Below are 12423 nucleotides of genomic sequence, written 5' to 3'. Positions count from 1 at the left end.
TTTTAAAAATTTTTTTAAATTTAATTAATTAATTATTTTATGTATTTGGTACAGGTCTCCCTATGCAGCCTGGACTCGTAGTAATCTCCTGTCTCAGTATTCCCAGCCCTGGGATTACAGGCATGTGCCACCATGCCTAATTTCACCCCTGGAACCTGGGGTTCCAGGGCCAGCATGGCATGCAGTACCAGGGATCAAACCCGGGTCCTTGTGCTTGCCAGGCAGGTGCTCCATCCACTGAGCTGTCTCCTCAGCCAAAAGACACCTGTTAAGGAAGTAAAAATACAACATACAGAAGGGGAGAGCATATTTGCAAATAATTTATCTAATAAGGGTCTAGTAACCCATATAAAAACTTCTTAGCTCAGCAATACAAAAAACCTGATTTTAAGACTGGTGAATGAGCTCAGTAGCCATTTCTCTATGAAGGTACACAAACAGCAAGTAAGTGCATATACAGCAGTTCTACATTTTTAGCTGTTAGGAAAACTAAGGTCAAAAGTACAAGGAGATACATACCCACAAAGATGGCTACAGCAAAAAAGAGGGCAATAAAAAAGTGGCAAGAATGTGGAGTAACTGGAATCCTTATACATTTCTAATAGAAATGTAAATGCTGTAATTACTTTAGAAAATAGCCAGCAAGTTCCTCAAAAAGTCAGAGGGACCAGGGAGATGGCGCAGTGGAATAAACGCTTTCCTGGCAAGCGCAAGGGCCTGAGTTCAATCCCTAGTTCCGCCAAAAAAAATAAAAAATAAAAAAAAAGTTAAACAGAGTTAATGTACAACCCAGAAACTCTTCTTGTAGATATTTATCCAAGGGACCTGAGGACATAGGTTTACACAAAAACTATGTCGGGTTGGGGAAATAGCTCAGTTGCACAAGTGCAAGGTCTTAAGTTTAATTCCCTGGATAGACAGAAAGATAGATAGATAGATAGATAGATAGATAGATAGATAGATAGATAGACAGATAGATAGATAAATGGATACTAGTATATGAATGTTCATGGTAGCACTGTTCATAACAGACAAAAAGTGAAGATAATTCAATGTCAGTCAGTCGAACTAATAAGCAAAATGTAGTAAGTAGCCTCTTGCCATGGAAGTGAGATGTGGCCAGAAAATAAACAGCTTTAAAAACTAGAGGTCAAAAATGATACCCCAATCAGCCTGTCCTTCCCTCCCCTGCCATCACTATTCTCTTGCTTGCTCCCTATTCTGTAAGGCAGGTAAGGCCGGGATAGGCTGACTGGGGCTGGCATTTTTGAGTTCTAATTTTCGGTCATTTTCTAGCTAGGCCTTGTTTTCCAGGAAACACTATATCTACATAGTGGAATATTAGTCAGACATAAAAAATGATGTACTGACACATTGATACTACATGGATTGAATCTTGGAAACACTGTACTGAAAGGAGCCAACCACAAGAGACCACTTATCACAGGATTCTTTTTATATTACATGTTCAAAATAGGCAAATCCAAAGACAGGAAATAGATTAGTGGTGGCCAGGAAATGAGAGGAGGGGAAATTAGTGAGTGCTGCAAACAGGATTGGGGTGTCTTTTTAAGGTGATGAAATGTTCTGGAATTAAATAGTGGTTATGGTTGTATAACCTTTTTTGGTGGTGGTTGTTGGGTGGTCAGGATGGAACCCAGAACCTCGCCCATGCTCGAAAGAGCTCTACCACTGAGCTATTCACAGCCCTGCACAACCTTTTGAATATGCCCCAAACCACTGAATGATATACTTTACAGGGGTGAATTTTATGCTATATGAGTTGTATCTCCATTTAAAACAAAAAATAAGTAAAAGGTTATAGAAGCCATAGGACTAATGGAGGAGGACTGAGTCAGCCTGGGTTACACTGTTAGACCCAGCCTAACAAAAAAAAAAAAAAAAAAACAAAACTCATCAGCTGCTTTGACATCAATGCTTAAAGACCCGCCATTCACACTTGATTATATAATGATCGGAAGAGCACACGTCTGAACTCCAGTCACGCCGCAACATCTCGTATGCCAAATAAAAAAAAAAAAAAAAAAAAAGTATAAGGTAGATATGCCACCAGGAGGGGTGTAGTGAGGAGTCATAAGGGAAAATAGGTGAGTCTGGGCCCTTGTGGATGTCAGTACTTGAGGAGGTTCTGCAAAGGAAGCAGAGTAGAGGAAGACTGAGAGGGGAACATGACTCGGAAGCTCGGAGAGCTTGATGAAGAAAGGAGAGCTGTTAACAGGGCCCACTCTTGGAAATCTGGGGATCAGCAGTGTGTGTGAGCTTGTAGATGAGCATTACTGTTCTGCACACTCCTGTCTGGCTCTGTGGCAGATGGAGATGGTGTCCCAGAAGTGTAATTTTAGTGGGAGGTGGAAAGGGAAGGTTGACTGTTCAGGAAGGAAAGAGAGGACCTTGGTAAATCCTTTTTCTTCTCTAGGGCATGAGAAGTTTTAGCAGATTTGTAAACAGAACTGGAGCAGAGATTAAGAGGTCAGAGCCACGCATGGCAGCATATACTTATAGTCCCAGCACTCCTGGGCTGAGGCAGGAGGATTGCTGTGAGTTCATGGCTAGTTTGAACTACATCATGAGACTCTTGTCTCAAAAGGGCTAAACAAAAACAGAGAGATTAAGAAGCCAGAGAGGAAGAAAGGAGAGTGCATGAGTAGGTTGTTAGAGGAAGTACCCAGTGCATTAAATTAGGGATTATTTGCATTGAGGGTGGGCTAGCTCTTTCCAACAGGGGGAGAGAAAGCAAATAATGGTCAGATAATGTAATGGATGAAAGAATAGTCAATGGAATTCTCACTTGAAAAATGTTCCTTTTTTTTCCTTTTCTTTTTTTTTTGTGGAACTGGGGATTGAACTCAGGCCCTTGCGCTTGCCAGGGAAGCACTTATTCTGCTGAGCCATCTCCCCGGCCCCCTTCTTTTCTTCTTGTGCTCTCTTGTTTTCCCTGTTGGTACTGGGAATTAATGCAGAGCCTTCACACTGAGCCACATGCTCAGCTCCCTTTCTTTAGTATGGGTTTGCAGCACATAAGGATTGCATTCCTTGTGGGCGCCGGTGTGTGTGCACAACATATCCTAAGTCCTTTTACTTCTCCTCCCACATCTCTTAGTTCCTTTCCAACTTGTGAGAAACAGCCCTTCTTAGTTTTTCTTTTCAGTCAAGCTGACCCAAGGGCCTGACTGGAGGTGGAGCCACTGAGTTTTGTGGCATCAGATTACCAGCCATCCAGAGTCCGTATCTAAGCCTGACCAGTTACTACATCCCTGCCGGCTGGGAGACCGATGTGATCTTTGGCCTGCTCCTCTGGAGTGGATCACATCACTCTTGCACAACTGAAGTGAGGATGGAGTAAAATTATAAATGTAGACAAACAGCACAGTTGAGTAAAAATGTAAAGTGTTATTTTAGTGATCTAAAAGACAAGGCGATGACCTGTGAAGATGACAGATCTCCTTCACGTGCCCTTAAGCCAGGGACAATGGGGCTGTGCCTTGGCACAAATCACTGACCTGATCGGGCATCACTGGAGGTCATCTAAAAGCCTTCATCTTCCAGAAACTTGCCAGAGCTGGCACATCGTAGGCCCGGACAAAAATCTGCAGTAATCTTTTCCCCACTGTTCTTTCCCCATTCTCTCGAAACCTGCTGCTGGCTGTCTTACCTTTGGGAGTAGTATCTGAGGCATTCAGGGCTCCCTGAATGACTGCTTGAGCCTCAGAGTTCTTTTTCTTCAGAAAATCTATGGTTTCCCGCAAATCCAGCAGCTCAGTGTCCTAGGAGTGAAATGAAAGTAGTGTCATTTGTCATTTGGAATGAGTATAAGCACTTACAACATGCCAGGCCAACGGCTAATCCCTGAGATTCTCCGAGGCTTAAAAGACAAAGGCAGGGAATTGGGGCTGGGAAGATGGTGACATGGCACTGAGGGGACACTTCAGAACGCAGATGACACAGTGCAGGAGGAACTGGCACTGGGGGAGGATAGCGCTGGCTGGGCCCCGAACCCCTTCTTTGATTCTCACCTTCTCCTCTGCAGTCTCTGCCAGGTGCCGTAAGCGAGATGTCATGTTCACCAGGCTCTGCTCAAAAGCAGCCACCAGGTTAGCCTGGAAGAAATACACAGGAGGATCTAAGCTGTGAGGGGCTGGGGCAGAGAAGATGACTGCCATGGGAAATAGCTTTAATGGATTATCTACCTCTCAGAGCTGACCAAGGCCAATACATCTTGGGGTGGTTTTAAAAATACGGTTTTCCCTGAGCAGATGGGAATCAAAGTGGAATCAAGATTTTCTCAGAGAAATCAGTTTTTTTTTTTTTGTATTTTAGGGAAGGGTATACAGGGTGTTCAGGGTTTCACTACTAGATTGGACTCATAGTGATCCGCCTGTTTACAACCTCCCAAGAGCTCGGGTTATAGGCAATGTGACACCACACCAAGTCTCAATTGCTATCTCAGCGCACCCCAGGGGCAGAGCCGGCATGGCAAGCCTGGGGATTGAATCCCTGGCCCCTCTGCCTAATTGTAGATGTTTTAACCCACTGAGCTATTTGGCCAGCCAAGAAATCAGCTTTTTAAATAATGAAGAAAGCAGGCTTTTGGAGGCTGGAGATTTGAGATCTTATAGCTATCATCTACCAGAGGTGGGATAGCCCCTCTGCTCTGTGCTATGTGCATAGTAGGCTTGTGACATGAGAGGGTCATATCCCCCAGGGTCTGGTCCATCACTTTGGTTTAACTCCCTTACTGTGTAGGGTCTGACCTCAGATAAGCTCCCAGGAGAATCTGCCTGCTGTATCTCCTCCACCTCTGCACCCTCCCAGAGTGGCTCTCCATTCTTAACTCATCTTTGCTTTGTTTTTTTTTTTTTTTTTTTAATCTTCATTTTATTTATTTATTTATTTATTTATGTGTGTGTGGCCAGCTCAGCCCACCAGGGGGCAGGGCTGGCTGGCATGTGGTGCTGGGGGATTGAACCGCAGACTCTGTGATTTGCTAAGCTTGTTCTAAGTAGGTGCTTTAGACCACTGAGCCATCTCACCAGCTCCTCATCTTTGCTTTGGAGCTGTCCTTGTTCTTATCCCTCATTGCTTTCCACTTTATAGGACTGGAGGGTGGTAGCTAGAAACCTCAGCGCCATGTCATAGTTTGACCACTAGGTGTCAGGGCTGCTTTGTAAGGGCTGCAGGATAAAGGCGGGTTGAGGGGTGGTTTAAGGCCAAGTGGAGCTGGTTTTAACTCTAATGGGTCAATCAACTGGCAGCAGGACGTATACAAAAGATGGAGAGAATAAGGCATGGAACCAGCAAGGGGAACACTCAAGGGTGGAGAAATAGCCATCCAAGAGCAAGCTGGATCAATGGACACATTCTGGGTAGGCCCTTCATGTGGCACTCTACAAGATCCATGACACTCTTGTTGCTTCCTATTGGCTTGCAAGTCTCCCTTCCTGGTAGGTCAACTCTAGCTGTCACCCAATGCGCCTGAAACATGTAGCAGTCTACCTTCATTGGACCACCCCTAAAGTCGAGGTCCTCCTATCTGAGCCTTCCACTTTCGCTATAAATCAACAAGGCCTCTGCTCTTTAGCAGACACTTCATAACACAGGCAGCTTTCTTTCACCTTCTGTCTTCCTAATCTCAGGGCTTCCCTACTTCCTGGTCTGACTGTAAACAGGCAGCTTGGAATCTCTGGAATTTCACTGAGGAGCCCCAGGAACTCCTGGTCTGGTGTGTGCTTTTCTGTGCTGGCTTCTCCTCATCTGGAGGCCTGGTGCTGTACAGACAGGCTAGTTTGGGCAGGAAGAGTGGCCTGGGTGCCCCCTGGTACAGGATCTGCCCTCGGCTTCAGTAGCTTGACATGCCACATAACATGATAAAAGTCTGGTTCAGTACCAGGGCACCTTCCTTGGTCCCATCTCCTGCTTGAGGGTAGGGCTTTGACCCCCAATCTGCTCCTAGACTCAAAACACACTATGTCTGGGTGTTTGGTTTGTTCTCTTTTAGCTGAGTGGAACTTCCTGTTCTAAGAAAAATCACCCTCTCTATTCCTTTTCTTGGCCCTCGCCTAGCCTTGACAGCACGATGGTTGACAGATTGCAGTGTAAATGAATCAGATATAATGTTCTCTGCCTCCCTGGCGCCTGTCCCCCAGCATCTCCCAGACATGAATTTCCTGGGGTGTGTAGGATGTGACCCAGGCCTGCAGGCTTGGGGGGTGTGGCAGGAGGGAGAGAAAAGATGGGTCTGTTCAGGTTGCAATTGCTATGGGTCCCCAAGAGTGGGGAGAAGTGCTTGCCATGAGCTTTAAACAAACCATTGAATGTACAACTTATGAACTAAGGGTTGAGGAGAAAAGAAAAGAAAATAACCAACATGGTGAAGGAGCTGCTGCTGAAATATATTGGAACCATGCACAATTTTGATAGAGATTCTACCTGATTCCAAGGAACAGACCCCCAAGCCTGACAGCTGGTTTCCCCAGAGAGGAAGGGAAGAGAAAAAACCAGAAACTACTGCGGAAATTGGAGACATGGTTACTTTTGTGCAAACACTTGGAAAGCTCCTGCAGATCCGGCTCAGCTGTTGTTTACAGCTTTGGGGAAAAATGCCTCTTATGTTCTCTGCTTGCAGCTCGGTCACAGGGGAGAAACTCCCACAACCTGGAGAGAGGAGGTGGTCTCTTTTCTCCCCATCTCACAGAGTAGAAAAACTAAGGCCTAAAGAAAATTGAATCTGAATGGACATAGTGAAGGCAAGCTGAAGGCATACACAAATACCCCTGGCTCCCAACCCACATACAGCCCAGTGCATCAGGTGGGGGTGTGAAGGAAGGATTTAGCCAGAATGGGAGTTAGACTGCACAGCGGCTGCCAGGCTAACGACTACTTCTGTGCTGCCCAGTCACGTGGCGCGAACACAGACACCAACACTCCCTGAGGCTAAAAGGACCTCAAGGACTGTGTAATTAAACCCAGTTATTTTTGTCCACAGTCGAAGGCAAGGCCTTTTTGCCTCCCTGCACATCCCGTGGTAAACTTCTTTGCTCTCTAGGAAGGTCAGAGTACACCAGACAACACCAACCCACGAAACCTGTCAACCAGGGCAGGGGCAAAATGGTCCATTGTGAAATGGAGGCTCAGAGAAGGTGAACAACAAGGCCAAATCTGCTGTTGTAGTAGAGCTGTGACAACCCACCCCTTTGGACCTAAGGCCAGGGCACAGAATCCTCCTTGTCCAAATCTTCTTCCTTGGCAGAATTTATCTTATATGGTCACAGCAAGCGGCCTCGCCCTTTTGTGCTTCGGGTACTCACATTGGCAGAAAGCTGAGAGGTCAGGGTGGCCACCTTTTCCTGGGATGATTCCAGTTCCCGCCGAAGCTTCCGGATTTGCTGTGAAAGGAAGAGAAGGGCAAACTACTAACGGCTGGAGAAGGAGATCTGGAGGAAAGACAGGGTGCGGTGGTGTTAACAAGCAGAGACAAAGGCTTTGGCCCCTACCTCAGACTGCATCCTCTCCTCAGCCTGGAGAAGGGAGCATAGGAGAGAGAGAGGGAGAGGGGGAGAGACAGGTGTTACTCTGGAAGGCAAGAAGCCAGGCCCAAATGGCAGGGCAGACTTGAAGAAGCTCTGTAGAGAAGTGAAGCTTATTTCCTGACCCCGCTCCTTACAGACCTCAGCTTAGACCTAAACTAGAATTTTAATAAAAGATTCTTCAGCTGGGATTGGTGGTACATGCCTGTAATCCCAGCACTTAGAGAGGCTGAGGCAGGGGAGTCATAAATTCAAACCCAGCCTGGGCAAATTAGCAAATTACCAACATTCCATCTCAAAAAAATGCAAGATAAATTTTAAAAATGATTTCTCTAGTGCTTATCTCCAGCCAACTTTGTCACTGTAGAGGAGGCTAGGAAATGAGATTTTGGTTGGTCTGAAAACTAACTTTACTGCTAGTACCTTGGAGGAGTAAAAAAAAAAAAAAAAAAATGACAAGCACAACAAACCTAAGAATCAAATACCTGGAAGCCAAATGCTATGCACACTGGCCTGCAATACACAGTCAGTCAATTCTGCATAATGAAGACTCTAGCATCTAGAGTCTCAGGAGCTTGCTATAAATGCTTCCCATTTACCATGGTACAAAGAGGGCTCATTTTTCAAAGGAGGGGAAGTTGGTGGTGAGGCCAGAAAGACCACTGAGGACCAGAGGCACCTAAGTGAGTGCTCCAAGCTCTAGGCATCTTCTCCTCCCCACCACAGATCCATCAGGGTAACAAAGGGACAGCAGCCCCATTCCTACCCAGCTACCCAGCCAAAGGGAGCTCCAGGGAGCATGGGATGGTGGGGAACGGAAGGTGAGGGGCGAGGGAAGGCAATGCTCTTACTGAGGAGTACGTGGAAGAGGCACTGGAGGCCAGGGACAGCACGGAGCCATGAACTGAAAGGGAAAGAGAACACGAAGGGTTAGCAGGGGCTCCAGGGACAGGGGCTTCCTGGAAGAACCCTAAGGCAGAAGTTTGGATTCTGATTCTGGAGGGCATCTGGAGCAGACAGAAAAAGAAGAACAGGGAACCCAGTTGGTATCCCAAGAACCCAAAGCAGGCAGGTTTCCAGGGAGCCTCCGCGTTGAGTAGAGGCAGCCTCCTCTCTCATCTACATTCTCTGGTGGCCTGGGCATGGCAGTGCCTTGCAGGCTCAGCCTGCTCTGAGGGGGATGGGGCTTCAGCAAGAGGGAGAGGAAGTTTTCACGGGCAGATGCCAAGTCAGAAAAGTCCTTCAAACTTCAGGAGCGGTGAGGATTTTTTGTCAAGGCTATTCCGAACAAATACTGCAAATCTGCCTGTGTCTCCTTTTGGGGGATTTGCCTGGGGGTTGTTCAGATGAAAAAAGTGTGTGTGAGTGGGGAGTGTTCCTTCTAATTACTCCACAGAACTCACTGCAAGACTGAAGTAACTTGCAAGGAACACCTCCTGAAAGGAGCATGCTGAAATTGAAGACAGGAGGCCTCACACCCCATGAGGCCTGGTCTCTCACCCAGTCACCACCACTGACACTCAGATGACCCTCCCTAAAGCTAATCCTTAGAACATTCTAGAAAGAGAAATGAGATGCCTAATGCTTTGTGAAGATTTAAGAGCTGCGAATGTCCCTGTGTCTTTTCTAAAATGGAGAGACTATGGGGTAGAAAGACTGCTGCTAGGAGGATAGAAACTGGTTTTCAGAGCACCCTGAGGGGCACCAGTTTCCACTCTGGAGTTCCCTCTCCCAGCCCCATGAGATGCTTCATCCCACAGTCCCAGTGCTAGATGGCACCACCCAAGGTTTCTGGGCCCCCAGACCCTTCAAAGGTATGGGAAGAAAGAACAGAAATGGCCCAAGTCCATGTCCTGTGAATCATTTATGTGTGTGTGGTGGTGGCAGTGGTGGCAGTGGAGGTGGTGGTGGGTGAGGGAACCCAGCAGAGCTGGAATGAGTGTGAACCGCGCTGGCATGAAGTCTCACCATCGTCCGTGGGGTCTCGGAAGGATCCTGACCGAATCATTCCCTTGGGTCTCTCGGCCAGGGACAGGGTGCTCCCCATTTGGGAGCCGCTGTACAGCTCGAAGGCCGCCTCGTGGGTGGGGATGCTGTTGGAGCGAGTGATTCTTGGCGTGGTGGCCGCAGTGGGACTCACTGGAAGGACAGAGGGAAAGGGGACAGGAGAGGGAGGGGGAGGTGGGAGAAGAGGCAGGGTTATCAGCTCTCTGGTCCCTTGGGGGACGGAGCACCAGGAGCATGAGAGGCAATGAGGAGAGGGCAGGATAGGAGGGGGCGGGGGGGCAGTGGGCGTGTGCAAGCAGCTGATGGTCAGGGCTGGGGTCCCTCCTGGGGAGGTCAAGCTCTAATGGCAAAAGACCCTGCCATCTGGAATAAGAACCTTCCTTCATTCCGCCTGCCTCAGAGGTGGTGCTTTTGAGGGTTAGGTTGGGGGCCTGGCAGCATCCCGAAACCTTCACATCACTGGGATGTGCTGATGAAAATGGATGTAGTGGTTCTCTAGAACACAGCTGGCAAACTGGGCAGACTGAACATTCACACCAAGACCAGATCCAAATGACAAGGAAGCAGCTAGAGAATGGGACCAGGGTGTGGGACCCAATGGGCTCAGCGACATGCGAGGGGGTGAGAGCTTCCGCCAAAGTGGTGCCAATCTAGGCCACTTTAGGTCATCTCTAAAGCATGAAGACATTTTCACTGCCCAGCATCCCCCTGGCTCGAAGGTCAGACAGAGAGCGGGTAGACATGTCACATAAGGCTGTGGGATCCACTAGGAAGCCGAGCTCTGCTGAATGCTATTGAACTGTGGAACTTTTCCCTTTCTCCCTTTCTGGAGTTACAGCCTTTTGGGGTTCACCCCTTAGGGAGCTCCCTCATCTATGCTTCTGCCTCCACAGAGGCAGGTGGACGTCTACTCTGTCCATAAAGACCTGCAGGCAGAAGACATCCCACCTCTCTTGTGGCCCCTTTGAGTCACAAGGTGATTAATTACTGGTTAGCTCAGTCCCTTGTTCCACAGCATGACATGGAACACAGCTGTCCTCCTGTTTGATCCCCAGTGCCGATGGAAGATGAGCTGGCCTAACCCTCCATTAAATAGCCTTTCCAGGCTGCATGACACTCCCTAAGCAAAGCTGATCCTGACTCCTGGTCTTTCCTCAGATCCCACAGACATGCACAGGCACAGCACAGGTCCTTGTTTTAGGTTAACTGTTTTCTTTCACTTGGCTGAAAGAAATGGGTTTAGAGAGCAGCAGGAAGCAAACAAGAGCTGGGGCTAGGTTCTGCCCAAAGGGGTCCCATAAGGCCAAGCCTCACTTTCCAGAGCCAGGGTGTGTGCTTCTGTGCAGGGCCAGATCCACTTCCAAGGTTTTGTCACCTCCTGGGTCTTTGCCCCCATCACCAAACCACTTCCTTCTATCCCAGCTTTCTCTGCCTTTAGAAAGGGTGTAGCCAGGCTGGGTCTTTGTCAGCTCTGCCTTCAGGGCGAGGATGGCCTGGCCCCGCCAGAGTAGCTGGAGAACTGGAGCTTTCAGGTTTTGGCAGCTGTGGCCACTCTGCTCAGGCAGTGACCCTTCCCTTTCCCTTGCCACCAGCCCTAGTTAGTGTGGCCCTCTCAGCAGCTAGCAGCTCGGGCACTGGTTTGCTCTCCAAGCTTCACAGATTTTCCATGGCATCATTTGGACTCTCTGATACCCTGGGACCCTCCAACTTATACCCAGAAGCAACTGTCCAGTTTAGGATCTTGGATCATCTTGCCTTTAATCTTGTTTTAGGTGGCTAAACTGAGCCACCGTGAAGCAACCAAATAGCATGAGTGAAATACGAGATGGAAGCCCATGGCCAGCTGCCTTGCCTCATCCTGCAAGGTGACCCCTGCTGTGCCCCGTGACACAGTGAGCAACCGGCAACACTGACCTATGTTGGTAAGCTGGCCCTTTGCACTCAGGGACACGGAGAGGGCAGGGGGGGAAGGCAGCTCTGCCTGGTCCTCAGATTCGGGTAGCCCGCCGATGGTGTGGGAGTGCCGCCTCTCCTTGGTCTCCTCCTGGGACTGAAGCTGGTACCTGTAGGAGACAGCAGAAGGACTCAGGTTGGGCCACTACAGAGGGACACCAGGGTCTTGGTGGCTGTGGGATCTCACCTAGGATGAGCCCAAGACAAAGCAGGGCAAAGAAAAGGAGAAGCAGTCAGGGCTGCCTGCTCTGTAGTATCTTGGGATAGTACTAAAAGACTAGCAGGCACTCTCTCTCCTTTTTTATGTATTTAGCACAGGGTCTACAAGGTCTCACTACACAGATTGGACTGATAGTGATCCTATTTTCAGCCTCCAAGTGCTGGGATTATAAGTGTGCATCATGACACCAGTGTCAATTGCCATCTCAGTATGCCCCAGGGGCGGGGCCAGCATGGCCCTTAGCAGGCACTCTCAAGACCACTCCCCATCAGCGGTGGAATGATGGAGGAGGCATTAAAACTTTTCCTCTGGTGCTCAGGGCAGAGCTGTATGGTTCCAGGCATGGGCTTTTGGTCATAGGAGTCCCCACCCAAATGAACAACTCAGAGTTGCCTTGACAGTGCAAGACCAGGTGTGTCTGCCTCTTGCCCTTAGGAGTTCCAGAACCACACTGCAAGGGAGGAAATTCCAGAAAGGCAATTCAGCCTGGACTGGAACAGCCCAGGTGGGTACAGGGGCAGGCATGATTCTTGCATACAAACTAATCTGTCCCTTGTCTCCAAAGCCCACTTGCTATAAAAGCTGGCTCCCATGATGGCGGGCTTGGACAGTATACTGCACAAAACCACATGCAAATGAACATATGGCGCTCACACTGAGTTCCAGTGTGGGGCCTAGGATGAATCAGGTTAGGAGATT

At 48.5% G+C, this 12423-nt stretch overlaps 1 protein-coding gene across 2 annotated transcripts in view; it reads right to left on the bottom strand.

Annotated features, from left to right (window-relative positions):
* The window catches only part of Nav1 (neuron navigator 1), a 260493-nt gene that overhangs the window by 29429 nt on the left and 218641 nt on the right, over positions 1–12423 (bottom strand). For both annotated transcript variants that reach the window (XM_023707932.1, XM_023707940.1), the window contains exons 12-17: positions 11466–11614; positions 9513–9683; positions 8396–8448; positions 7326–7403; positions 4035–4118; positions 3674–3785 (exon numbers count right to left, since the gene is read on the bottom strand). In XM_023707932.1, the coding sequence (XP_023563700.1) occupies positions 3674–3785; positions 4035–4118; positions 7326–7403; positions 8396–8448; positions 9513–9683; positions 11466–11614 (647 nt within the window). The remainder of the gene's footprint in view (positions 1–3673; positions 3786–4034; positions 4119–7325; positions 7404–8395; positions 8449–9512; positions 9684–11465; positions 11615–12423) is intronic.

The sequence above is a fragment of the Octodon degus genome, unplaced genomic scaffold (assembly GCF_000260255.1).
Source record: "Octodon degus isolate 3935 unplaced genomic scaffold, OctDeg1.0 scaffold00009, whole genome shotgun sequence".
Taxonomy (NCBI): Eukaryota; Metazoa; Chordata; class Mammalia; order Rodentia; family Octodontidae; genus Octodon; species Octodon degus.
The sequence above is the reverse complement of the archived record's forward strand: the minus strand, read 5'-3'. Positions and strand labels throughout refer to the sequence as shown.